Below are 25,732 nucleotides of genomic sequence, written 5' to 3'. Positions count from 1 at the left end.
AAGATTCAGTGAATGTGAAGGTTGTAAGAACATGCAGAGATTTAACCAGTGGGCTTGTGGTGTGGTGTTGGCCAGGAGACATGACTGAGACATTGTATCTAACTCAAAAATAGGGCCAGGACAGTTGACAAGATCAATAAAGACTTGACAGGGAGGTCATTGACATGATAACTAATCACCAGGTCTGGTCATTTATAGGATTATGAATACGGTGATATCTGATTTATCATGGCATTTAGAAGAACTAATAGTAGCCCAGACCTATTCTTGTAGTTGGAGCTGAAGCAGGAAGACAGCAAAATATGCTACCTCGAGGAACAGGTGCCATGAAGACAGTCTAACTTGGAGAATCTCAGTGGACAGTACTGGGTGGGAAAATGAACCAAGCAGTTGTGAATGTCCAAAGCGGAATAAATAATGGTTGTCGCAGGATTTCTAGCCTTGCCTGGGAAATGGGTCCCTCGTGTAGCATAAATGTGCTGAGGGAAGGGCTAAAAGAAAACACATCCTGATAAAGAGCTGCAGAGACAACAGCCAAGATTAAGAAAGAATACCTCATACAGGGGAATCTGGAGTTATATATCAGACACCTGTGTTTCTATAGTATCACCATCTGGTAAGAGCAAGCGTAGGGCTCAAGGGAAGGGCACAGAAGAGGATTTAGCTAGCCTTGGCCATCTACTTATCTGTCTACCAAATTCCTATGAAGAGGGATTAGTGATAGATGAATTAATCTGGTGTGGAACATATTTTAATCATAACTATTACACAAACACACACATGCTATAATTTATATTTTTCCTGTGGATCAATTTTCGAGGTGTCATTTGGATTTCTGGCTACCTATATACCAATCCCCAATAGTAAAGGTCTTGATTTGGACTTCAGTAGAGACTACATTAATTGGGCCTGTTAGTCTGACTATTACAATAATTCATGTTATACAATCTCCATCCATGTTCGTGCACACAACTAAATTCTATTCCCATTTTGGAGAATGAGCATAGAAGCTGGTTTGAGATAACAAATGGAAGGCAGGTTGCTCTTTAATTCTAACTCCATTAGTAAGAATCATTATGTACATCATTTGTATCTTTGAGACAAAGTTTCCTCATCATTAACAAATAGAGTTTGGGCCAGGTGATCTCTGCAGCTTTCCAGCTGCACACACGTGTTGGTATTAAATGAAAACATTCCAATTTACAGGTTGAGAAATTAAAGTTCAGGGGCAATAAGTGTCCCGAGTTGTAAGCTTGAGATGAGGGAGCTGAAATTCAAACCTATACCTAAACACTCCAGTTCCTGAACTTACTTTACCATGGAATTGTTAATCATCACATATGTTATTCTTGACATTACTCTTATTTTTTACATCCATAAATTGTGCTAGGTCAAGCAAATTACCTTTTTTTAAAAAAACAATGATACAGCATAGTCTTTATTTCTATGGTGTGCTTGGTACAACTAAATAATTTAGAGATATACAAATATGCAAAATGCACTGAGAAAGATGTTCTAGAAAACTGCTGGATAAGAAACCGGGTGACATCATTAACTTGCCTCTTTCTCTCACCTACCACATCGAACTGGTCACTCTAAGTCACTGACTCCATCTACTAAAGATTCATATAGCTGTCCTCTATTTCTCATTCATTCTATTCTTCCTTCTTGACTGGCCTTCACCCAAAGCTTCTAACTGGTCCCTTTGTCTCCTGTAAATTCCCTACCTATGTGCTACCATTGGTTATCTTCTTAGAGCCAAGATTTTATAAGATTCTGCAAACCCTCCAACATTTATTAACCTTAGCCTGGCATTCAACCTTCCACAATGCAACCCAAGCTTCTTGCTGGCCTCTTGCATCTTCATGATTCATCATGTACACTATTTCCTACATCTCTCATCAACATTTTGGCCCCTAACCTTAGCCCAAATATTCTTTCTGCTAGAAGGATTAATTAACTCACATCTACCTCATTTTAACACTTCTTGATTCAATCTCTGTCTCTCAATTTTTAATGCCACTGCTTTCATTTAGATCATCTCAAGTCTCCTCTTGAAGATCACTGAAATAGTCTGCAAAGGCTACCCTTGGATCCAGTATAACTACTTAGGCCAGGAGGCTCATTTCAGAATGCACCTCAAGAAAGGAGGTAATTAAGATTTAAGGTCAAATGAGATCATATGGGTGGGGCCTTGACCAAAGAGGATTAGTGTCCTAAAGGAAGAGACACACTAGAGCTATTTCTCATTCTCTCTCTCTCAGTCTCTCTTTTTCTTTCTCTCCACCCTCCCTCTCTATCTCCACCCATCCCCCCCATTTCCTAGTCATCAGAGGAAAGGTCACATAAGCACACAGTGAGAAGGTGGCAATCTACAAGCTCTTACCAGCACCTAAAGATGCTGGAACCTTGATTCTGGACTTCCCAGCATCCAGAACTGTGAACGAATATATTTCTGTGGTTTAAGCCACCCAGTCTCTGGTATTTTGTAATGGAAGCCCAAACAAACTAATATACATGGTGTACAAATTTTTTTCTATAATTTGGTTGTTATTACCTTCTCTAGACTAATCTATCACCCTTCCATGCTGATGTTGTCTGTCCTTTCACATCTAACCCCTTCCATTTCACAGAATCACCATGCTGCGTCTAGGCCATTGTACATGATAGTCTGGTGTGTCTGCAAAGCTTGTAACCTCCTTATGGGTTTGACTTACTCCTACTCTTTCTTCCAATTTGAACTTAGATGGGTTAGGCAAACCTCCTCGCATACCTGCATGATATCTAATGATCACATCTATCATAAAAGTCATCAAACTATATAGCAATTACCCATTTCCTTATCTGTTTCCTGGAACAGATTCTTAGGAAAGGGGCCAGTTTTAAACCCCTGAATCCCTCTCTGCCTATTAGAAACATATTGAATGTCCAAGTAAATTAATTATAATTTTAGTTTAGAGAGCACTAGACCTAGACCAGACTACTGTCTCTCTCTGCCATTCCTCAGCTGTTACTCTGAGGAGATTATTTCTATTTCTCTTTGTACAGATGTCTATCTGTCGAATTACGATAATGATACTAGACTTGTAGGTTGTTGAAAGAATTAATTATAAATTGCTTTATGATTATGGACAGTACATTAAAAATAATCCATAAAAGCTGGTTTATTCCAAATAAATTCTACCCCCTCTTCAAGGGTCAATTCCATCCTATATTTGCAATGGAACCTGTATAAAGATCCAGCAGCACAATTGATTGTTTCCTCCCTTCTCCTTTTGCAGACTTTATTTATAGCTCGGTTTACAGTATTTATCAGAGGTTTCTTAACATTAGCCTTATACATGTGTCTGGTACGTCTTCCCTGGTGATAAGCCTCAGTGGCCAGGGACCAGGTACTTTCCATCCTGTTGCCTTTAGATGCTTAAAGTGCCTCCTGGCATGTGCTTAATGAGAGAAAGACAATAAGAAAACAGATTTTGTGTGTTGTGCTATACTGTCTCCAATAGACTTCAGATTTCTCATAATATTCTTCACAATTTATGGATTTATTTTTAATTGTGATATAATTGACTTATAACATTATATTAGTTTCAGGTATACAACGTATCGTGAAATGATTACTACACTAAGTCTAGTTAACAGCCATCATGACACATGGATATCAATATTTTTCTTGTGATGACAACTTTTGAGATCTACTCTCTTAGCAACTTTCAATTCACCAATCATTTTTCAAATGTCAACTAGAGCTGCTTAATCTGCTTCTGGTCTTTCCATTTCCTAGATATTTTGCCTTTAATGATTGGGGTTGACCTGTAGGCTACGAATCCTTGCTAAGGGTTCACTTTTGACTACAAATGGGATTTGAACTCAAATATGCGATTGAATTTGTCAATCTAGTCAGCAAGCAAATGAGAAAAAGCACATCCTTCTTCTCCCTTCTCTGAGCTCCCGATCTTCCTCTAGAGCCTCCTATTGTTAGAACCTAATAAAGAGTCAGCTTGTAAAGGAGAAATGCTATCTGTGGAGTCCCCAACACAGCATCATAAGGCAGAACATAAAGAAAGGTGTTAGCTGAAAGACAACTGCCTATTAACTGGCACACCGAGGATTAATAAAATTGAAGGAACCTTTTATATTACGAAGTCTCGTAGCTGGTTTAGTTTTAATCCAATGCTTTTAATCTATGAACCAGTGGAGCTTTCACTGTGTTGAGCCTGGGTGAGGGGATGTTAAACAACTGTCAATTTTGTTATTAAGCAGGTAGGACTTTTGTTTCTAAAGAGGAACACGTGATCTCCAAAATAGGTTTCAGAATTTGTCTTTAAAGAAGTTACTTTAAAAGAGGAAACCAGGAACAAGCAAAGGGTTCTGGAAAGCAAAATTAAATCCTGGAGAGATTAGATTTCTACTGTTTGATGTCAAAAATAGTGTGAATTCCAGCATAAGTGCCATTCCAGGATGAAAATGGTTCTTATGCCAGAAAACTGACTGGTGCTAAAGTTTCTCTAATTAGAACAGTACTGACTGCTGGGGTACAGTCCTGACAACTAAGCATGTTAGTTAGATAAATGAATTACTAGCACTATTCTGCTGACTCCCAGATGCAATGTTCAAGGTGGCCTCAGCTAGTAAACAGGAGTGGAAAACGTATCCTCACACATTTGCTTCATGCCTGAAAAACAAGCAATTTTGGAGAAGACATCTGGACACAAAATTTGAACAGTGCTCAGAGCCCATCAAAACATGGATTTCATGGCTTGGCGTCTGGCTGCTAAGCAACGTATTTCTTACATCAAAACAGAGTTGTAAAAGAAGATCCTGGTGCCAGCTCTGGTTATTTCTCATTGAAAAAAAAATTGACCATGAAAATTTTCCTTCAGGCCTTAAGAGATCTGATTTCCATGGGATAGAAGAGCTCAGATCGTTTCTCCTCTAGCCCTCTTGTTCTCCGCATTCTGAAGTATTAGGTAGAGATTAACTTTACCTTTTGAAGTCCTCTCAAGTGAATGTTGCATCATAGTCTTGTGAGAGTTTTCTCAGCTCCCTAATTAATAGCAATCTTTTAAATTAGGTGCACGTATCCATAATAGACATGCTTTCCAAATACTTGGTTCTCATCAGTTTGATGTATATACCAGAGGGTCAGCCACAAATTAAATGAGAACTGCTTTACAAAAAGTGTGCTTCTACTTGGCGAGAAGGCCAGGAATGGCCCATGTAAAATACTTTCCATGTGTAGACTAGTTTAAAAAATAGATGTTATTATAATACTTATTAAAATTAAGATAGACAGTCAATTTATTTCTTTCTTGTTTATATCTATTTAAAATATACTGATATATTTCAGAGCTTAGAAAATAGGAACTGTCACCTAACCCGAAATAAAACAAATTCAGAAAAAGCAGGAGATAGATAATTTGAATCATTGACTAGTTTTCCTTTTTTTCTGGGAACCAATTAGGAAAAGTATAGGGCAAGAAGTAAAGCAATGGAGTCTTCTATTAATTTTTATTTATCTTAAAAATTATAGAATGTGAGTTTGAATTTAAAAATGAAAGCGAACTATTAAAATGACCTACTCTTTGGAACAGCATGCCTACAAAAGTATTTTTTCCTCTGTCTTTAGAGAACTTCCTTCCATAAACTCTCTGAAGCCTCTTTCTTGGCAGCTTCTTGTGATGTAGCAAAGCAAGAAATCCAGACATGGAAAGTCGCTCACGAAAAAAAAAAAAAAAAAAAAAAAAAAAAAAAAAAAAAAAAAAAACGCCACTTGGAAACCAAATAAGAAAGCAATAGTTTTATGGGAGAACTTCACTTCATACTGAAAGCTACAAAATAAATGTTCTTCCATTCCAAAGATTTATGTTGTGCAGAGAAATTAAAGGATGGCTTCCAGATCACTTAATGAAGAGAAAGATTTTCCACTGTGCATAGCACTGTGCCCTGCCTAGTTCTCCCTAAGCTGCTGCCCGCCGGCATTCTTGTTTACATGTGGTTTACATTTATGTCCACCCCATGAACCGCAAGTGTTTCTCCACTCCAAATTTATCAACACTTTTCCTTCATACCAGGGACGCCTTAGTAAAAATAGGACACTTAGGTAGTGGAGCTAGGTGAGTCTGAAACCTCCTGTAAGCTGTCGGTGAGTTTCCTGTCCCTGCTCTTCCTTGCTCTATTTCGTACCACGATTTTGCATAATATTTCAGTTTCTCCTCCTTCATCTACTCTGGATGGATCTCAGACATTTAAAGAATGAGCTTTAAAAATCAATTCTTACTGGGGGGAGTCTGAGAGGCCTGACTTAAAACTGCCAATCAGAGCAGAGCTGTGAGAACTGAGGCTCAGAGCTCTGAGTGAGCCAGGCTCAAAACCAGCCCAGCCTTTGTGTCTGAATGTGGCCTAATGATTGTGCCAATAGATATTGTGTTCTTCTCAGAACTTCTGGGCCTATTAAGATCAGTGCCTTTCCCTTCCTGTAACCATCTTCCTTAAAAGAGGAAATCCTGGGAAAACATTCTTCCTCATGTCTTGACACTTTGCCCAGATCTATCCACACTGGGGCTTCAGAAACATTCATCCAGAACCCAAAAATGTTAAGCTGGATATGACCTTTCACTGGCAGCTGCAGAGCAGCAGGCGGTGCTTGCGGTGCGCTGGGCAACTGGGCAAAGGACTCACTAAAAACCCCCACAAGATTGGGTTTCTATATCCAGCCACCCTCCTGCATTCCTTCCTTCTCAGGAAGGAGATTCCACCAGGACTGAATATGTAAGAACTGCATTAGGAAGCCAGATTGAAAAGAGTCCTTCTTTGGGGAAGTCTTCCTTCTACTTAATGTAGAAGAGGTTCCACTAAGAAGGTATGGACATTTATCACGGAAGGTCATGGAGAAGAGTGATGACAATGGATGAGCCAGGACGCCCTGTCCATTAGGTTGGACAAAGTCTTATTTTGGATTCACTGGAAAGCAGAAGATCCCTAATTCCAAAGCCAAACTCTCTTTCTCCTTTTCCCATTTAGCTATTTACACTTCCCCAAACATTCTAGTCTATTCTTATCACATGTCTGCATCTACTACACCATGTCTCGGACTAGAGACCATCTGCCTGGTTCTTTTAGGTGGGGATAGCTGCTGGGGCCACCCTCCATACAGGAGCAGAGTTAGAGTCTGGCTGGGTTTCCTGCAAGAAACAATTAAACACATCCACAGTGGCAGGTGGTTTGTGGGGGAAGCAAGGCCGTCAGGAGGACTGTGTCTTTGACCTACCTCCGTACACCAGTGCTCGGACCACCCACCCAGGCTGGACCTACCTCCCGAGTAAACAGAATGGCCGCATCGTAGTGCTCCTCATGGTCATCCCCCAGCTGGTTGTGCTGGTGCTGCCACTTGCAAAAGTTCTTGAGGGTGGTGGCCGCGTTCTTGCTCACCTCCAGGGTCTTGTCCTTGTCCCCCAGCACCACCACCTTCACCACGGCCAGGCGGATGTGGTTCTCAATGCTGGCATGGCTATACAGCTTGTTGGCGATGGACGCCAGGGTCAGCAGGTAATGCTGCAGGCCCCGGCCATACATCTTCGCCATGGACGCGTCAGCCACCAGGAGTAGCTCCACCTGGCGGGCCCGGGAGATGGAGCGGCGCCGCCGCCGCCACCACGTCTGTGGTCCCTGGCCCCCGTCCGACGAGGGAGCCGACTGGTCCAGCAACCGCGGGGCCAGCCTCCAGCGTCGGTCCGGGCTGCTATGCGGCTGGGGGCGCTCACGCGGCCCTGGCGGAGGCGCAGGGGTCTCGCAGCTGGTGCGCGGCGGCAGGGCCTCGAAGCTGAAGCCCTCGCGGGTGTAGGCGTGCAGGATCCGCGCGGACCCGTCTCCGTACACGCGCCCGGCCTCTGCCTCCGCCCGGGACCCGCGCAGCAGCGGCTTCAGGGTGTAGCGCGCGTGCTTGACCGCGAAGAAGCCGTCGAGACCGCCGCAGAGGTCGAAGACAGCCAGGGAGCGGGGGCTGCCGTCCACCGTGCCGCGGTAGAAGCAGTGGCCCGGGTGGCGCCGGGTTGCGTTCGGCCCGCCTCCTGCGGGCACGAAGCCAGCGGCGCCCACCGAGCCATCCCGCTCCAGGTCCAGGAGGAACCTCCGGCCGCCCGCGTAGACGAGATAGCCCACCTTGCCGCCGCCGGAGTAGATCTGGTCGATGTTGTGCACGAGCCCGCCGCTCCTGAGCTGCGGCGCCGGGGTGTGCGGGTGGCCGGGAGGCTCGGCCCGCTCCTGCGCCTCCTCCCCCTGCCGCCGGCGGGGCTGGGCGGCCGCTGCAGCAACCCGAGGCTGCCCGGCTTTATCCTGGGCAGGTGTCGCGGCGCGGCCGGCCGCGGCCAGGGGCAGGCGGAGCGCGCACAGCAGCAGCAGCAGGGACGCCCACCCGAGCAGCATAGTGCGCTGCCCGCGGGGAGGGGCTGCGCGGCGGGGACTTGATGGGTATTTGTTATTCGCTATGAAAGTTACCGGGGCGGGAGGTAGGGGCACACACAGACTTGCTTGCAAGTTGAGTCAAGTGTCGGAGGGAGGGGGGACCCGGCAGCAGTGCCAGCGCGTCCGGGCCGCGGTGCCAGCGTGCGAACTTTTCTTTGTTGGTTTGGAAAATGTTTGGATTCGTGCTCCGGAAAGAGGGGGGAAAAAAATTAGAAAGAGCAAAGCAGGGTTGCGGAGAGTCAGCAAATACAAGAAAAGGGGAAAACCTTAAATCCGCCCCAAACACAGATATTACTCGCTGCACCAAGAAAAGTAAGGAAGGTGCCGCGCGCCAGGCGGGCGACTGGCGAGCGCTGCCTCCAGCCCCCTCGCGGCCCCGGACCCGCCGGCGGCGGGGCGTCCAAGCTCCGGAGCCCACTTCCTTCCTTATTTTGTGGGTTTCCTTGACTCTTCTGGAACCAGGAGGAAGGGAAGAAAGAGAGGGGGAAAAGCCATAAAAATTAAAACAAAAATGCCAGGGGCGGCCTGCAGCGAGCCCGCGAAGCGGCGCGTCCGTGTCCCTTCGGATGCAGTGGCTTCCTGCTCGCCGTCATCCCCAGTCGGCCGCTGCGAGCGCCGAGAGCAGCGCGAGCGCTGTGAAGATGCGAGGAGGTGGAACAATGAATTTATAGCGGCATGCCATCCTGCAATGGCAATTTCAACAATTCGTCACTGCAAGCTGCCTCTTAAAGGGAGAGCTTCCCCCACCACTCCCACCCTTCGCGGTCCGCGCCTAATCGGATGGGGGAGGGCGGGCGAGGGGGGCGATCGAGGAAAGGGAGACCGGGAAGGAGGACGCGACCCGGCGAGGTGGAAGGAGGGACGAGGGAGGGAGCGAGGGCAAGAGGCGGAAAAAAAAAAAAAAAGTATTTGGGTAAGAAAAAAAAAAAAAAAAAACAGATTTTCTTGGCCTCATTTAAAGCCACAGCAGCTCTGGGTTTGTCTGATATTTCACAACGAAGAGGGGTTGGCTAACCTCGGCTTACCTCATCTCCTGAAGGGGTGTTTGGTGTGTTTTTAAAGTTACTGAGACATTTCAAGTCTCTCCCTGCCTTCTTCTCTCTTGATTTTCTTTCCCTCGGTAGGAAGTTCCTGCCGCAAGTTTCCCCCCTTTGCACGCCCGTGCACCACGGCCTCGCAGACCGTGCAACTCCATCCACCGGCCAAGGGCTTTCGGCTTCCCGTGCGCCCACTCGCCCCGCGCTCCTCTCGCCTCCTCCCGGCCGTCCGGGTACCGAGTTTCCTCCCTCCCCATTCCTTGGTCTGCGCGCTCCGACGCTCGTCGGGTTAGGGCTCCGGGTGACTAATTTCTCCCAGCCACCAGCAGAGGGGCCGGACGGCGCGAGAGCCGCAGGCGCTTCCTGGCGCGTCGCGGCCCCCAGAATGTTGATGTGCCCCCGGCGGGGCCGCCTGGGAACTCCGCGCCTTTGTGTGCGATCTGCCGGCTCCCCGGTTTCGCAAGCGTGCTTTGCGTCTGTGCCCACAATCTGTCACTCAATCCCAGAAGACTGGAACTTCCTTTGCTTTGCTTGAAGAAGGCTGGGCCGGAAAGAGTTAACTCTGGAAAGGAATTGCGTTCACTTTTTAAAATATTAAAAAAAAAAAAATCCTTCGAATTAAATGATAAATACTAGTGTTTGTATTTATCTCTCCAAAAAATAACTACGTATCGCCTTAGGCCCTGACTTGCTATCATTCTCAGAAATTCCTTTTACTAGAAATAGATGACTGGAGGGGAGGGGGCATGCTTATTAGTGCACGAGTGGCACTGTCCCTACCGCTTGGTTTCTACTTCTTCATTTCCCCTAATTATCAACTCTAATAGAAAAGACGGAAAAACCCGATGACTTTGTAACCACTAACCTGCTGAAGGTTAGGTCTACTGTAAGCAGGAGCATCCTCCTCCCCCAAGCAAATTAATGAATACATCAGTGAAAAATGTATTTGGGTATCACAGTTCTGTCTTTCTACATTTGTTTAACTAACAGGGACGCAGAGGCCTCAGTGGACCCCAAGCTGCTGTTGGTTTTCCCATATTCCTTGCTAAAAGATCTGACTACTTTTTTCAGTGAGCGAATTGGGAAGGTCCTGGACAGACTAGAGGTCTTCAGAGTGGTGAGGAGCCTCAGGAGGGAATCCCAGAATTGTCCAGCAATGATGCCCAGTGCCTGTGCCTGGAACACCCTCTGGAGTCACCTGGGAGGCATGAGAGTGAAGCATGTCCTGGGGTTTCATTCACATTTATTATTGAAGTGATCACTGGGGTCCCAGGCCACCCTACAACCCCTATCGGATCCTGAAATACCTCCAGACCTTGAGAGGAAGCTGCTATTGCCCAAGGCTATTGTCTTTTAATTCGTAATTCCTTTGTCTCTCAGTGGTTAGTTAGTTGCCCACAGATAATACCACCAGTTGAATATTTTGAGGAACTAGAGATGTTCAGGGGCAGAATAGTAAAGAACATAGGTTCCTTCAGTCTTCTTTGTGTGTGGTTCTTGTGCTTATAGAAAGTAATTTTTTTTTTACCAGCTTCAGTGAAAAATACTTCAATATATTTGACACTAAATACCATCTCTAAAACAACTTTGATTCAGTAAGTGTAACCAATTTACCATCATTAATCTTAAAGGATCATTTCGATAGGCATTTTAGGTGACAATGGTTTAAATTTATTAATTATAATTATTTACATTTACAGACATGAGATTTCTTATTTAGCATTTAAGGAAATTCCAGCTGAATTTTCTTATTAGTGAAAGTTCTCTTTCAAAAACATGACATTTCTCACGTGAATCGTACATCCAACTTTTATGTTTAATTTTAAGTTCCATTAAATAATGATGTTTATACTCAGATTATTCAAATGTTTAGAAATATGTTGAAGAAAAAGACAGATAAAGCTCCAAATGTGAATATCAAGTACTAAATATTAGAATCAATTTCTACTTGTCTATAATTTTTATTTTTTTGTGAAAGTAACTTGGGTATTTTAGGAAGTTCATTTGGTAATACTTTTAAAATATTACCCTAGTGGATTAGGATGAACTGCTATGTTCAAAAAATTCATGTCTGTCTGTCCAAGGAAGAAATCTGAACTGAATAGAAGTTTTTATTTACTTTTTTTTTTTTTACAGTAGTTAGAGAATGTTTAGGTGGACTGATTGCTTTATTATTTTATTATTCCAAGTACTGGTTTTATTTGTGCACGTTTAATGGGAAATTTCCACTGCATTTGTACAGCATATGATCACACCTGATATATAATTTTACATTTTCCAAAAAGAAGAGACTTTCTGCTGCAGACTGTTACAGTGGGAAGTGATCTTGAAGGTCATATAAGGCAACTTCCACCATCTACCGATGAGAAAACTGAAAGTAGAGATCAAAGTGACTTCCTGTGGTTAAAAAGTCCACTAGTGGCCAGCTCTCTGGCAACCTATTTCCCTTACTTCCTTGATTGGTGTTCAATCTACAACACCTCTTAAAATCTATCCAGTTTAGCAAATACCTGCTGCAAAGTGCTCTGTGACGTTCTCTGAAGGCTTATAAAGATGAATAAGCCGTGATTAATGTTCAAAGAAGCTCACAGTTCAGAGATGGAGCCAATTCTACCAAGAGGTACTTGGAACACAAGCTGGGAAATAACAAGCATAGAGGGGGAAAAAGTTAGAGAACAACTTCTGCAGGCTCTCCGAGATCTGTATTTCCAATACAGTTTCACTCCTCAGGGTTTGCGTATCCTCGTAAGTAGTATTTCCTCCTCAGTCCCTATCTGTGATTTTAAGGGTAGGAGTAAGGAAATAACTGACAATAAAATATTCCACTCCGATCAAACACCTCCTCCTTACTTCCAATGGAGAACTGTAGAATCGCGGCCTCCCAATTCTGTGTGTTAGTGTTTCTTTCCCACATCAAGATCCCTGCCCCAGGCCTTGGAGTATTTGGAGCTCCTTTAATATCATCTCCTTCAGCGGCAGGATAGTGGAGGCTGGGAGTAGAATGTGGCAGTACCGCTTCAGGCTGTGTATGCTGCCCGAAAGACTCTGGGCCAGCCTTTTCTTTCAGTGCCACTTGGCTTTGGAAATTCTAGTTCTCGCAAGACTTCCTTCAAAACCAAAGATTATTTTAGGTACCTCGTATAAGTGCAATTATGCAGTATGTATTCTTCTGTGACCGGCTTATTTCACTGAGCCTAATGTCCTCCAGGTTTATCCGTGTGTTGCACATAAAATAGTCAAACTCATAGTAGCAGAGAGTAGATTGTTGGCTGCTGAGGGCTAGGGGGAGGGGAAGTTGTACTTTTCAATGAGTATAAAGTTTCAGTTATGCCAGAAGAATAAGTTGTAGAGATCTGCAGTACAGCGTGGTACCTGGAGTTAATGACACTATTTTGTACACTTAAAGAACTACCGAGGGTAGATTTTGAGTTAATTGTTCCTATCAAAAAACAAAACAAAGCCAACTATAATATTTTGGGAATAGGGAAAGGAGTAAATTCACTATGCAGCTTTGATATGAATCCTAAATTTCTAAGGGCGAAACTACATCCGAACAGTCCTTCTCTCTTTTTCCAGCCCCTTACCTCCCTCTATCTCCTTCTATATCTCATAAGGTCTAACATGCATCTTAACACATCAATACAGATGCGCAGTTTTGCATACATTAGACACACAACGCACATCGGCATGTGTGTGCACTCACACATACCCCAATTCAGTTTCCCCTCTAGGCTGCACTGACAGGTGTTTAGAAAGTCCAGATCAAAACTGAGATAACAGGAGAAGAGATTTTACCAATACTACTTTGCCCCTTGCAAAGAAAACTTTCTTGGGACCTGCAGTGTAGATTTTTTTTTTTTTTCTGGGAGGTTTCTGCATTCCTGGTAAAACTCATAACATTTTTTTCTGTTATCTGCCTAGGACACATTAAAGAAGAATCTATCTGTTATGATGGATAACATATGCTTCGAAATCAGTTTTACTTAATATTATAAGAAAATAAATTTTTAGAAAAGCTACATTTTCATTTTCTAGTACACAGAAATTTAATGCTGCATAAAAGTCTTCAAATGAATAATGTACATGTGTATTATTTAAGACATACAGGTGCTATCTGTAAAGTAAAACTGACAAGTCAGTTGTATGCTGACCAGCTGCGAAATGTTGTTTTAGCTTTTCTCACACAATTATGGACATATTACTTGCTTTTATGAGTTACTCGAGTTCTGTTTATTCCCCTTATTTTCCAGAAATCATCTCAAAATCAAACCTTACTGGAAACACATGGAAAATCATGAATTTCCAGTCTAGAGTAATTTGAAACATTTGAGGTTTTTATTTTTTCCTACATGATGGCAAATTCAAGCAAAGATGTCAAATTACTGAATGAGTAGTAGTAGTTGTAATTGTAGGAGGTAGAAGTTGTTTCTGAGCCCTGCAATTAGTTTTCTTTTCTTTTTTTTAAGTTACATTACAATAATGCCTTGCTCAAACTCTAGAATATCACAGTGTTCCTTGAAACTATCTAATTCCTCCATATGAAATGTATCTGCCTATTCTGATCAGTAAGTGAGAAGATGAGCTTAGTCCCAACAATGCTGATAACCATCAATTGGTCACTGCCTCACTCATCCTTGACTAATAAGAAAAAGGAGACAGTAGCTACCTAATCAATAAGATTCCCCCTTCACCCCCACTCATGATGCTTGGGTTACTGAAAGCTGCTTATTTGTTTAAGAAAGAGAGATGCAGTATTCTCTTTTATGATGGCTTATGCAGTAATATATACCTCTTTAATATGCACCTTTCCTCATCAAGTAGTACAGGTGGAAGTGCAGTTATCCAGGTCATGATACTACCTAAGGTTGGAGGTTCAGGTAAAAGCATTGCAGGTTTTACTTTCTTTTATTTAGCAGATGCCATTCTTTCTATACCCCTCTTCCCAACCCCCAAATCATACTGAGAACCAGAGGTGACGATCCCGCCATTACTGGCTGACTGAATGAAGATTCGATTCTAAGTCCTTGAAAGGAGCCAGTTACATGACCATCACCATCATCTCCTTTACTTTTCTCCTACCAGCTGGCCAGACCTGGGCCTGTTGCAAAGTTCTCTTTCATCACTAGCTGAACTGCCTCTTATGGTCTTTGAAAGTATGGGTGGATGAGCTTGAGGCAGCAGGAGAAACTGAGGAAGTGGGATTCAATTGATTTTACAGTTCAGGGAATTAATCTTGGCCCATATGTACCTGTGTTCTGCCCAGAAGTCAGGCTAGCACTTTTGTGCCTTTTATTTTCTCCTTTCAAGAAACTCTTCCAATTCGTCTATACCCTTCCCGGTCTAGATTAGCTGTGAAACAAGATTCTTCTTGCCCTTCAGTCATGGGAGGCTTCAAATTCTTTGAGAACAGAGGTGGGTAAGAAAAGATGAGGTTGTGGTGCCATTACTCATGAGACTCAAACTGATATTCAAAATCATCCTTTAAAATGAGTCCTCTTCCATATCTGCCCACAAAGGTATCAGATTCTTGATAACCCATGTCAGGTTGGGCCCAAACATTTTAGGTGACGGTTCTGAAAGAACTCTTTGAACGGATGACTTTAGAATTAATTACCAGTATGGTGGTGAACTATTAAACACATATTTAAAATTAATTATATATTCTCTAGCATATTTTTATGCATCTCAGATCCTCACTTATTTCTGCCAAAGCATTAATCAAATAGGTCATTATTTCATCCATCTATTGGCTTATGATGTGTCTTTCTTTTAGAAAAACCCAGTGAGGGCAACTGTGCAGATTGAAACTAAAGGAGGTGGGGGCCTTCAGGTATGACACAGAGAAAGCCTCTCACATATATTCCACAGCTAAACTCTACAGAGTTTTCAGAGAATCCAAATATAATTTTAAAAAAATAGCTGGTAGTCAGAGGATTAAAGGGCAAACTATCCTGATTGGACTCTCTCCTAGCTTTCAGACAAACAGTTTACCCTCCCCAAAGTGCAAAACAATGTCTTGAGACAATGAGGTGATTTTTTGGCCCTCTCTCTCTACCATAAACTTCATTTTTGCCTTTGATCATTGACAAATCTGATGGTTGGGTCCCTCCTACACAAGTAAATTTTTTGCATACTGAGGTAATGTTTCCATTATTCTCTTCTTTCCATACTCTTCTTTTCTCTCCCTTCTTTTTCTTTGACATTTTTCTTCCCCACTAGAATGCATGATTGCCTTTGTCACTATTGTAACTCTAGTTTCTTGCCCCGTAACTGGCAAACAGAAGGAAGAAATAGACACATATTAACTAGGCAAACTATGTATCCTCACTATTTTTTTTTAAAGTATGTGTAGATGTGTTTATTGATATTTGTCTGTCATCCTTTTAAAATATCCTTTCTCTAATAATAAAGCCATGCCTTTTCAGGGACACCCAACTCCACATGTCTGAGTCAAATTGATCCCATTCCTGTCCTCTTCCCATGGGTCTACATACTTGATACCAAACCCGGCAACTCTGAGAGTCCCATACACTTGATCGTAGCAGCTGTTTCCAGAAAGAGCTCTGCCCATTGGAGTCCCACTCGGGACAATCGCCCAAGTCATTAGCAAATCTACTTTTTCTCCATCATCGAAAGAGATATCAAAAAGGATATCTATAATAAACACCCATAAATTCTTAATGGTTTCACATAATTGAAGGTTATTCTAATTGCTGTAATGAACACCCTCAGATTCTCAGTGGCTTTACATAATCAAATTTTATTCTTTGCTCATATCATAGTTCTTTGTGGGTTGATAGCAGGCAGAGTGCTGTTCCATGCAGTCATTCAGGAATTAAAACTGGTTTCATTCTGAGATCTTACCCCATTTTTCACATGTTGCCTCTGAGGCTGGCTTATGAAGGGAAGAAAGAGGGAGCAGACAAGGCACCCTGCAAGTGGCATACTTAATTTCTGCTTATAGCCCATTGGTAGAAGTAGCCCTACGGCCCCACGCAGATGTAAGGTGGAGGTAGGTTTCTGGGGAATACAGAGCAGCTGTGAGCTCAAGAAGAAGAAAGGAAAAGAAAAAAATTCTTGTCATTTATCTTAGAGATTCCACCAAACAGAAAAAGACTAAGAATGAAGCCAAGCAGTAGTGAGAAAGACAAGAGAGAAAAAAATAAGAAAGGGGGATAAAATAAAAAAGAGAAGATAATACCATTAGAATCTTTGAATCCATCAATGTCAATAAAATTTTTATTTATTTTTTTAATACTATTTAATTAAGAATTCTGTCACCTAAAACAGAAAGAATCTAGATGAACACTCTGGTTTTGCTTGCCATATTATATCTAGTCCCCAGCTCAATACTTTGCATATGTTAGACCATCTAAAAAATTTTTGGAATCAAAGATTATAAGAACAAATAGTCAATGTTAATATAATGGTCTGATATTAGCTATCAAGCTTATCTCATACATTATTCCTAAAAATAGTTGTCTCAAGTAACTAATAAGTGTGTGGTCACTTACTCTATAATTGTATTTTCTGTTATTCTGTTCTATGTTGCTCACTGTATCAAAATTGTCAAAACCTTTTATCTGGGTTGATATACTAATTACAGAATTTTCACATTTATGATTAGTTAAAACTGAGATTTCAATTTTATTTCTGTTACTCTGTTTATTTAATCTTACTAAATATTGCAAATGTGTGAAATTCTACAATGTCAGGACCCGTAACACCCTTCCAGTGTGAACTCTGTGCCTAACCCTGCAGGGCAGAAAGATACTTATTATATAACTTCTAGTAGTTAGAGAAAACTTAGTAGTTAGAGCTGAACATTATAACAAAAGTTTCCCACCAAACTATGTGGCATGGGAGTAGCCGAAGATGTACTTGTGCAAACTTTTTGGGTGGAAGGGCACACTCCTCCAAAATCAACAACAATGACAAGCCCGGATAACTAGATACTATCTGTGATTCTAGGGAAATTATTTAGCCCTTTTTGTACCTATTTCCTCACCTGCGAAAGAGTGACAATTGTAACACATATCTTACTAATAAGGTTAGTAGAATTGGCCTCCCATATCCAGTAGGGTTCTTATTAAGATTGAGAGTTTACAAATCTGTGAAGTCCCTGGTACAGAGCAAACAAATAATAAATGTATTATTATGATGATGATAATGATGATAGTGATGATGATGATGATGATGATGATGATCTCACCACAGCAGGTACAGATTTAGTTTTTACTCTTTTATGTCTACTTATATTTTAACTCAAAGAGTGCCCTGATAGATTTTGAAAGAGAATCACTAAGGAATCACTGTGAAGAATACAGATATTTAAGACTGTCCAGGTGCTAAAGTTGGAGAAAAGCCAGCCGTAAAGTAGAAACTCCAAAAAGGTTTAGGGAGATGTATGTTCTGATGGTCCTTACCCTTGATGTCTATATCAACTGTAAAGAGGAATTTTAAAAGAACACTTTATTTTTCCCATATATGCCCTCCTGTGTTTCTACTCCCTGATAGCATTAAAGTTATTTTTCTACCATCACCGGGTATGAGAACTTCATCCCCATCTGTACAGGCTTCCAGCATCCAGCACAATGTCAGAACTTAAAGTTTCTCGACAAACATTTGCTTACTTGATTTTAATTAAATCTTTTTTTTTTTTTTTTTTTGGTTTAAATTTCACAGGTTTAGATGAGGAGAGACAAAGCAAAACATTTTAATTTCTGTTTATGTTTTATGACCTTGATCTGAGTTGAAGGTAAAAAGAGAGAATGATGGCTTATGAAAGTAATCGTGACCATCTATACTCAATTTGATATAACTTTTGTATTCTACAGGCCTACGTCCAAGAGAATTCAGGTGAGATAGTGGTCGTTGGTACTTGAGGGAAGATTCAGTGACATGTTTTTTCTATCACATGATACAATATTGGGACCTTAGGATTAATGGCAATGGTAATCTCATTTCCAATCACTGGGTGGTTCCTGAAGAACTTTGCTATGTAGTACACAGCAATTCATAGTTAAAAATGTGGTCGGTATATGCAGTTGCCTGGCATTTCTAGTTCAGAGTTTCGCTTATTTGTTTTGTTTTGAATACTCTTTATCATATAACGAGCAGCTAAAGCAAAGAGATTAAGCAAAAACTAAAACCACAACTCTTTGTTTCTTTAAAAGTAATCATCCGAAACCACAGAATGTGACCTTTGGAAATAGGGTTGTTGCAGATGTAATTAGTTAAGATGAGGTCATGCAGAATTAGGGTGGGCCCTAAATTCAGTGACTGGTGTCCTTATGAGACACAGATACACACACGCATAGAGGGAAGATGGCCATGTGAAGATGGAACAGAGATCTATCTGAGTGGCACAGCAGCCATGCCAAGAAATGCCAAGGACTGCTGGCAACCACCAGAATCTAGGGAGAGGCTGTATAGGATTCTTCTCTGGCACCTTCAGAGGCAATGTGACCTTGCTGATCCTTTGATTTGGGACTTTTAGCCTCCACGATGTGAGGCTAAACTAAAACTTTTTTTTTGTTTCTTTAAAAGGAACATTTCTTCAAAAGAAGTAATTATTATTGTTGGTGGTAGAAGTGAAGAGGACACAAATAAGTATATGACAGTTGTATTTTAAGGCAGAAAATAAACTGGATATATCTAAAAAGGGAATTCAATAATGGCTCAGATGTACTATTTTACTTATACTGTCCAGAACAATTTTACCTATATTATCCAGAAGCATTAGAAAAGGAGGTAGATGAGATGGTAACTCTTAAGTTGTTCATGCAATACAGAGTTTACTCAACAAGGGGATAAATACTTGGAAAAGTTGCAAAATGGTGAAATGTGTTGTTATGCATGAAAAGCACACAACTGTGAATTTCCATTAAAATGAGGTTTAAGAGAAAGTCAGCAGTTCAAACATCTACGAAGCTATAGGTGGTGAAGGCAAGACAGACAATTAGACTAAGCACCCTTGGAGTAAATACTGGTTTGAAACTTCAGAAGAATTTTATTTTTTGACACATGTGAAGTCAACAAATGCATTATTTGACTCATTGCTCCAGAAGTGTTTAAGTGTTCTCTTGAAGAGAAGAAGCTCATGGAGAAATAACATATTCAATGAAGAAAATACCTTCCAAAATATTCATTCACCCATGAGATGGGTAAGCAAACACGAGGATTTAAGGAGGCCAAGGATAAACTGACTCATCTACTTTTTTTGTGGCAATGTAGCATATTTTTGGATTAAAACTCACTTGTTTTCCTGTTCTGTCATTTCCCAACATTAAGAGACTTGAATTCAAGAACTCCTTGAATGTTTATTGACATTCCAGTGAAAAGAGTGTAAAGCATGGCCAAATTCTTTAATTTTTTCCTTTAAAGATATGCATAAGTACTTCATGCTAATGTGGTCTTTTAAAATATGTGAGCTGTTAATGTTTTCTTGACATATCTATAGACTACTTTCGCCATACTTCATCTTCTAAAAAGCAGTAAATCCCAAATATTTTGGGGATCCCTTATCCCTTTAAAAATTATTGAGGATGCCAAAAAAACTTCGTTTTATATGGGATCCTTAATATGTGGTTATATCTATTAATAGCTACCATAATAGAAAGTTGAATTAAAAAAGATTGTTGATTCATTTAATAATAGTAATAACTTGTTACATGCTAATATAATATATTCTTTTAGAAATTAGAAATCTTGAAAAATATATATATTTTAAAAATATAAAACTATTTTAATTAATTGCATTGTTTCGTGCCTGGGTCTTAATTTATAAAGGTGACTGAGTGACATCACATAGAGGTCAATGCCATTGGAAAAAATTTGATTTATTTACAGTTCCCCTAGAAACCACAGGCACAGCTTACTTCACAGGGCCATAGGAGGGATGCCAGGGTTTTGTCATGAAGCAAAAGCAGCAGCTGGGGATGGTGTGGGTGGGTCATGGCTTTTATTGGGGTTTTCGTGGGAAAGAGGCTAGGGAGTACAGGGTAAATAGTTTAGGGTTGTCTAGTTTGAATAATTTTGGTGGCCTTTGGGCTATCAGTATGGTCTCTGGTTGCCTGGTACCTGGTCTTGGAATGACAAGGCAGAGGAATAGTGTCATCTTCAGTGTATGCATGGGCTAGGTAGAGGAGGTATAACTTTGGGTTGGTTAGTTTGCATATCAAAGAGGTGGTCCCCAGCTGTATCCCTTTTTACCTCTAAGAATTGGCTGCCCCTGGGAAGGGCAGCAGTATCTCCTCAACCAATAAGATTTTTTGAGATGTCAAAACATCAGAATATACAGAAAATTAAAAAATATATATTATATCTATAATAAAAATATATATTATATATAATAAAAAATATATAATACATCCATAAACTCTGCATGCAGTTGAAGATAGTGATTTGGAAGAAAGCACTAATCAGGGTGTCAGTATGATCGAACGAGGGCCCTCTTCTGGGTCACAGACTTTTCATCGTGTTCTCATATGGTAGAAAGAGCTAGGGAGCTCTGTGGGGTATTTTTTATGAGAACTCTAATCCCATTTGTTAGCACTCATCTTCATGACGTAAGTACCTCCCAAAGGCCTCATCTCCTAATACCATCATACTGGGCACTAAGATTTCAACATATGAATTCGGGGAGGACACATTCATTCAAACATAGCAGCACCATAGAGAGAGAAAATAGAAGAGCAGGTAAAAGATGTAAGCATTTATCAAGAAGGGTCCACCAGAATAGGGAATACAGAGAATGGTAGAGAAGAAGTATATGAAGAGAAAATACTTGATAAGTTTCCAGAATTCATCAGTTCTGAAGTTCGCTCTGAGTACCTAAGTGAATTAACAAAAATGCTTTCTATTTAGACTTATGCTGAATATTTCTAACAGGAAAAATGTTAGTTTATCTTACTGGTTACGAGTGGGGGGTAAACTAAATAAACTTTTGACAAACTATTTTTTTTTTATTCTGCAAAAGATAGCTAACAGAAAACAGTGAATTAATATCTTAAAAAGACTGAAGGAAAACAGTTGTAACCCTGAAATTTTACTCTCAGCTATATTATTTTCAAAGAAGATAGAGATTTAATAAAATTTTTTCAAGACTAAGAAATTTTATCATCAGCCAACAAGCTCTTACATAGCAATGGATAGAAGATAAAAAACAGCAAGAAGAAAGGTCAGCACAGAGCAAAGGCATAGGATACAAGATAAAAGGATGGATGCAAAATTGACGTAATGTCAATTAATATTTTTAATTTCAACATAAATGAAAAACAGCGCATTTCTATGCTTTTTCTTAAAGCATTTATCTAAAATGATAAACTGGGAGAGATTATTATGAGCTTTAATACAGAAGCCAACCAGCAAGGGCTCTCAGTGGCCAAAGATGGGATGATTTGAGCAACCAAATAAAGTATTATTGAATTTTAACCCAAAGCATATAATAACGATACAAGTGTGTATACTGATATAAATATATTATTGAATAAATAAATAAAAAGAGACAAACTTCCTATACAGAATTCCACGTAATATGTCAGTACTTTCTCCTTTAAGTAGATGGAGCTTAGCTCTTTATCCCTTAAATATGGGCTGCACTCAGTGATTTTCATCCAATGAATAAAGCATAGAATGAGGGGAAATATATTTATGGCGGAGAAATTCTACAAACACAACCTTACCTGGTGATCAAGGCTAATAACGCCAGTGATAAGTAATGTTGATAGTATGTGCCCCTGATGTGAGGTGATGAGAATGACATTTCGTCTTCTATCTCCATAATCTTTCTTTCAAATGCCCAAAACTTCAATGTAATCATGAGAAAAACACATTGGGGAAATGGGAGACTAATGTTAATGAGAGCATAGAAACGAGAAGGAAAAAAAGAGGAGTTATAAGGAGCCCAGTAGGCTTTTTAGTGAAATGACAATGTAAGTATAGAAAAGAAAATGAGAGAAAATAATGGCCAATTTAGACCCATTTGGAGGAGTGAAGAGAACTAGTGAGCTTGTAAAGCTTTAACAGTGAAGAGAGAAGAGAAGAAAAATGGACAAGTAATGTGTAACGGTATCCAGGTAGGGTTTTAAGTTAAATGTTAAAAAGAGAAAATCGCCCGGCTAAGCTGAAGAGAAAGGGAAAAGAAATAGATTTCATTTGTGGCGACAGTGTTTTAGTTTAGGAAACAGTTAAACTTTGTCTCTACATGGGCCAGAACTCAGACTAGGTAGGTAGACAGGGCTTTCTTGGAAGGTTCATACATAAAGCTAAAGGGAAATAACTTTCTTTTTTATTTTTTGGAGTAACCCACAGTGTTGTAAAGAACACAGAGCTGTAGGGTGGTATGGAGGAGTGTGTGTGTGTGTGTGTGTGTGTGTGTGTGTGTGTGTTTCCTATAAAGGGCCCCAGGCACCAGATTTTCATTTCCTCCAAAAGGGAATTTTAGAATAGTCACTTTGACCAGATATAGGTGTGGCAGGAGGAAATTCCTAGAAAGTACTACAAGTCAGATTTTAGGACTATGTATTTTGCATCAAAGAGATCACTCTTTGAGCTTTCTTAAGCTTTAAAAATGTCAATGAGGCACTTGTTTAACTACAGGTGGTTCCTCACAGCAATGTGACTTATAATGATTCACATGCTCGGTGCTCTGCCAATTACTCAGAGGCCTGGCAGGAGGCCACACACAGCTACATCATTGTCGCTGTCTGTTTTCTGACATGTACTAATTACTTAGGACCCGATGGCCCAGGTCCTTGACTTCAGATAGCCTCCTGACAGCCTATACAGTTCGCTCTGCCTGGGGTCTCTTTGGCTCTTGGTCTCAAACATGACCCTGTCAATAATCAGTAATAATAATTATGTGGGATACATATGTAAAACATTGCTATGTAGCCTTGTGCATGTGATCTTTCATTTCGTACCAATTGGTACCAACAACCAAATATTTATTGATCACTTACTACATGACAGTCACCATAGTAGTCATTTTGGATAGATGAGTATATATAATCCTTCAGCAAACCAATGACAAGGACATTATAAATTGTAATTACATTAAAGTTTTGAAAATAATATGTATTAGGCAAAACCAAATAGCTGGTATGTGGCAGAGCTGGCACTAATTCAAGTTTTCTGACTCCAAATCTTGGTCCTTATTATATAATATAGTCTCTCCTCAGGAGGCCCTTAGTTATTCATTTTTATCCATAAAGTATTTCTATCATGTATACTTTCAGTAAATTAACTATTTTTGCGTGTCTAGTTGCTGTATTATTTAAATATATCGACTATATATAGCCAAAACTTTCATACTATACAGTGCATAAATTTATAATTTAATGACAAATGATTTGTTTTAATAGAAAAATAGTGATCATATTATGAAAATATTGAGCATCAGGTTGTTGATTAGAAAACCTTTTCTTATTACATCATTGTATCTGTGGGAAAACCAAAGTCAACTGGAATCATTTCTTTTACAGCCCAGAGGTTAGCTGTAATTTCAAAGACTGTCTTATAGTGGTCTAGAAAAAGAATTAGAGTAGAAAGCAAAGTCTTTGAATGAGAAATCACATCTTTATTTTTGTTTCTTTGAAATAGATGGTATAAAGTTAACCTAAAATCAGAGATTCAGAAATCTAGCCAATTCCTTTTAGCTTGCAGTTGTCCTTGTCAAGACAACTCTTGATGATTCTAATGGGTTATTATTCAGAGGTGTGAATGGATTGTCTTCTAATATCAGCTTGTTGGCTACCAAAAAACCCCCCTCAGATTCTTATTACCTTGGTGAATTTTCATGGTCTAAGATCTGATGATTAGATTTGCAGATAAGAATCTGGGCCTTTCATCTCCTTAGCTCACCTACTTTTCAGTGCTGATAATTCTCCTTGATACATAATTTCTTTGACACATTAACTTTCCTGATGAAGCCGGTAGCTCCTTTAGTCCTGGAAAACATTTTTGTCCCCTCTCATCATGTGTTGAGTCCAATGATGGGCTTAGCAGAGAATACTTTCTTGTCCTGGACATAGTAGTGAGATTTAATGTATGCAAACATAGAGTTTTATGTGTTCTCCCCTCTCCCTACTAGCAAGTTATTTCTTAGGAAGTTATTCCTTAAAAGAAATTATTCTTCATAAAGATTTACTGGTAAACTACTTGAATTATGTGACACTAAAATGTTGAGAAAAATGAAAAACGATAAAATTGTAACCCAGAATAACATCTTAATAGGAAGGTAATTATATTTTTTGTGTATTTTATTCCAGCCTTTAATTTTATAATTTTATCAGTTGTGCTTTTTATTATGCAGATTTTTTTTTTGCATGGAAATATAAGGACTTTATTTAATTCCCCAACCACTCAGGCAAAGGATCTAAGAAAACTGAAATGACATGGGTCACATCTACATGTCTGGTTCACAGAGTTTTTAAAAATTATAATGGATTCTCCAGAAACTTTTTATTAATTCTGTCAGGGGACAATTAAAAAATGAGTTGGATACTGAGAGAAATCTGACTCTATAATTAAGAGTAGGATTTCACAATCTAATTATTATATTTTCAATTAAAGCTGAGCTCTTGGTATGTAGATTTTTTTAAATGATAATGGGCTTAGAGTAAGTTTGTCCATGCCTCCGAACCCACTAGTTCTTCCCTATTTCAAAATGTTTAGCTGTTTCTTTTGATATTTATTCCTATACCGCTAAATAATATGTTAATAATATTATTTCTTGATTTACAAATTTTAGTCATCACCCAGGCTTCTTTTTTTTTTTTTTTTTTTTTTTTTTTTTAGGTGAGGCAACCCTTGGTTGACCTCACAGATGCAAGGACCTTATCAGTTTACAATCCCTTATTTTTTTATTTTTTAGCCTACAGCAACTTGTCTTCCTAGGTGGTCTCCCATCCAAGTACTAACCAAGCCTAACTCTGCATAGCTTCTCAGATCAGACAGGATCAGGCTTGTCCATGGTGGCATGGCCATAGTCACCCAGGCTTCTTACAGGACCTACGGACTGATCTATCATACAACCGTCTCATCCATTTCTTCTCTTTGTAGGTACCCAATAAAATTAAACAAAATTTTAGATAAAATCAGTAGTTACAAAAGTCCTGTTTTCTCAATATGTAGAAAGCAAGGTTGATGGCTGAAAGTGAAGAAAAGGAAGGGAATGTTGGAAATTTGAGAAGAGAGAAGGCTATGAGATGGGTTCTCTAGAAGAGTAG

At 40.1% G+C, this 25,732-nt stretch overlaps 1 protein-coding gene across 1 annotated transcript in view; it reads right to left on the bottom strand.

Moving 5' to 3' along the window:
- The window catches only part of ADAMTS5 (ADAM metallopeptidase with thrombospondin type 1 motif 5), a 44,273-nt gene extending 35,407 nt beyond the window's left edge, over positions 1-8,866 (bottom strand). The window contains exon 1 of the mRNA XM_016121319.2: positions 7,315-8,866. Coding sequence (XP_015976805.1) covers positions 7,315-8,424 — 1,110 coding nt within the window. The 5' untranslated portion in view covers positions 8,425-8,866. The remainder of the gene's footprint in view (positions 1-7,314) is intronic.
- Positions 8,867-25,732: the final 16,866 nt, after the last annotated feature.

Source organism: Rousettus aegyptiacus, unplaced genomic scaffold (assembly GCF_014176215.1).
Source record: "Rousettus aegyptiacus isolate mRouAeg1 unplaced genomic scaffold, mRouAeg1.p scaffold_m13_p_4, whole genome shotgun sequence".
NCBI classification, from domain to species: domain Eukaryota; kingdom Metazoa; phylum Chordata; class Mammalia; order Chiroptera; family Pteropodidae; genus Rousettus; species Rousettus aegyptiacus.
The sequence above is the reverse complement of the archived record's forward strand: the minus strand, read 5'-3'. Positions and strand labels throughout refer to the sequence as shown.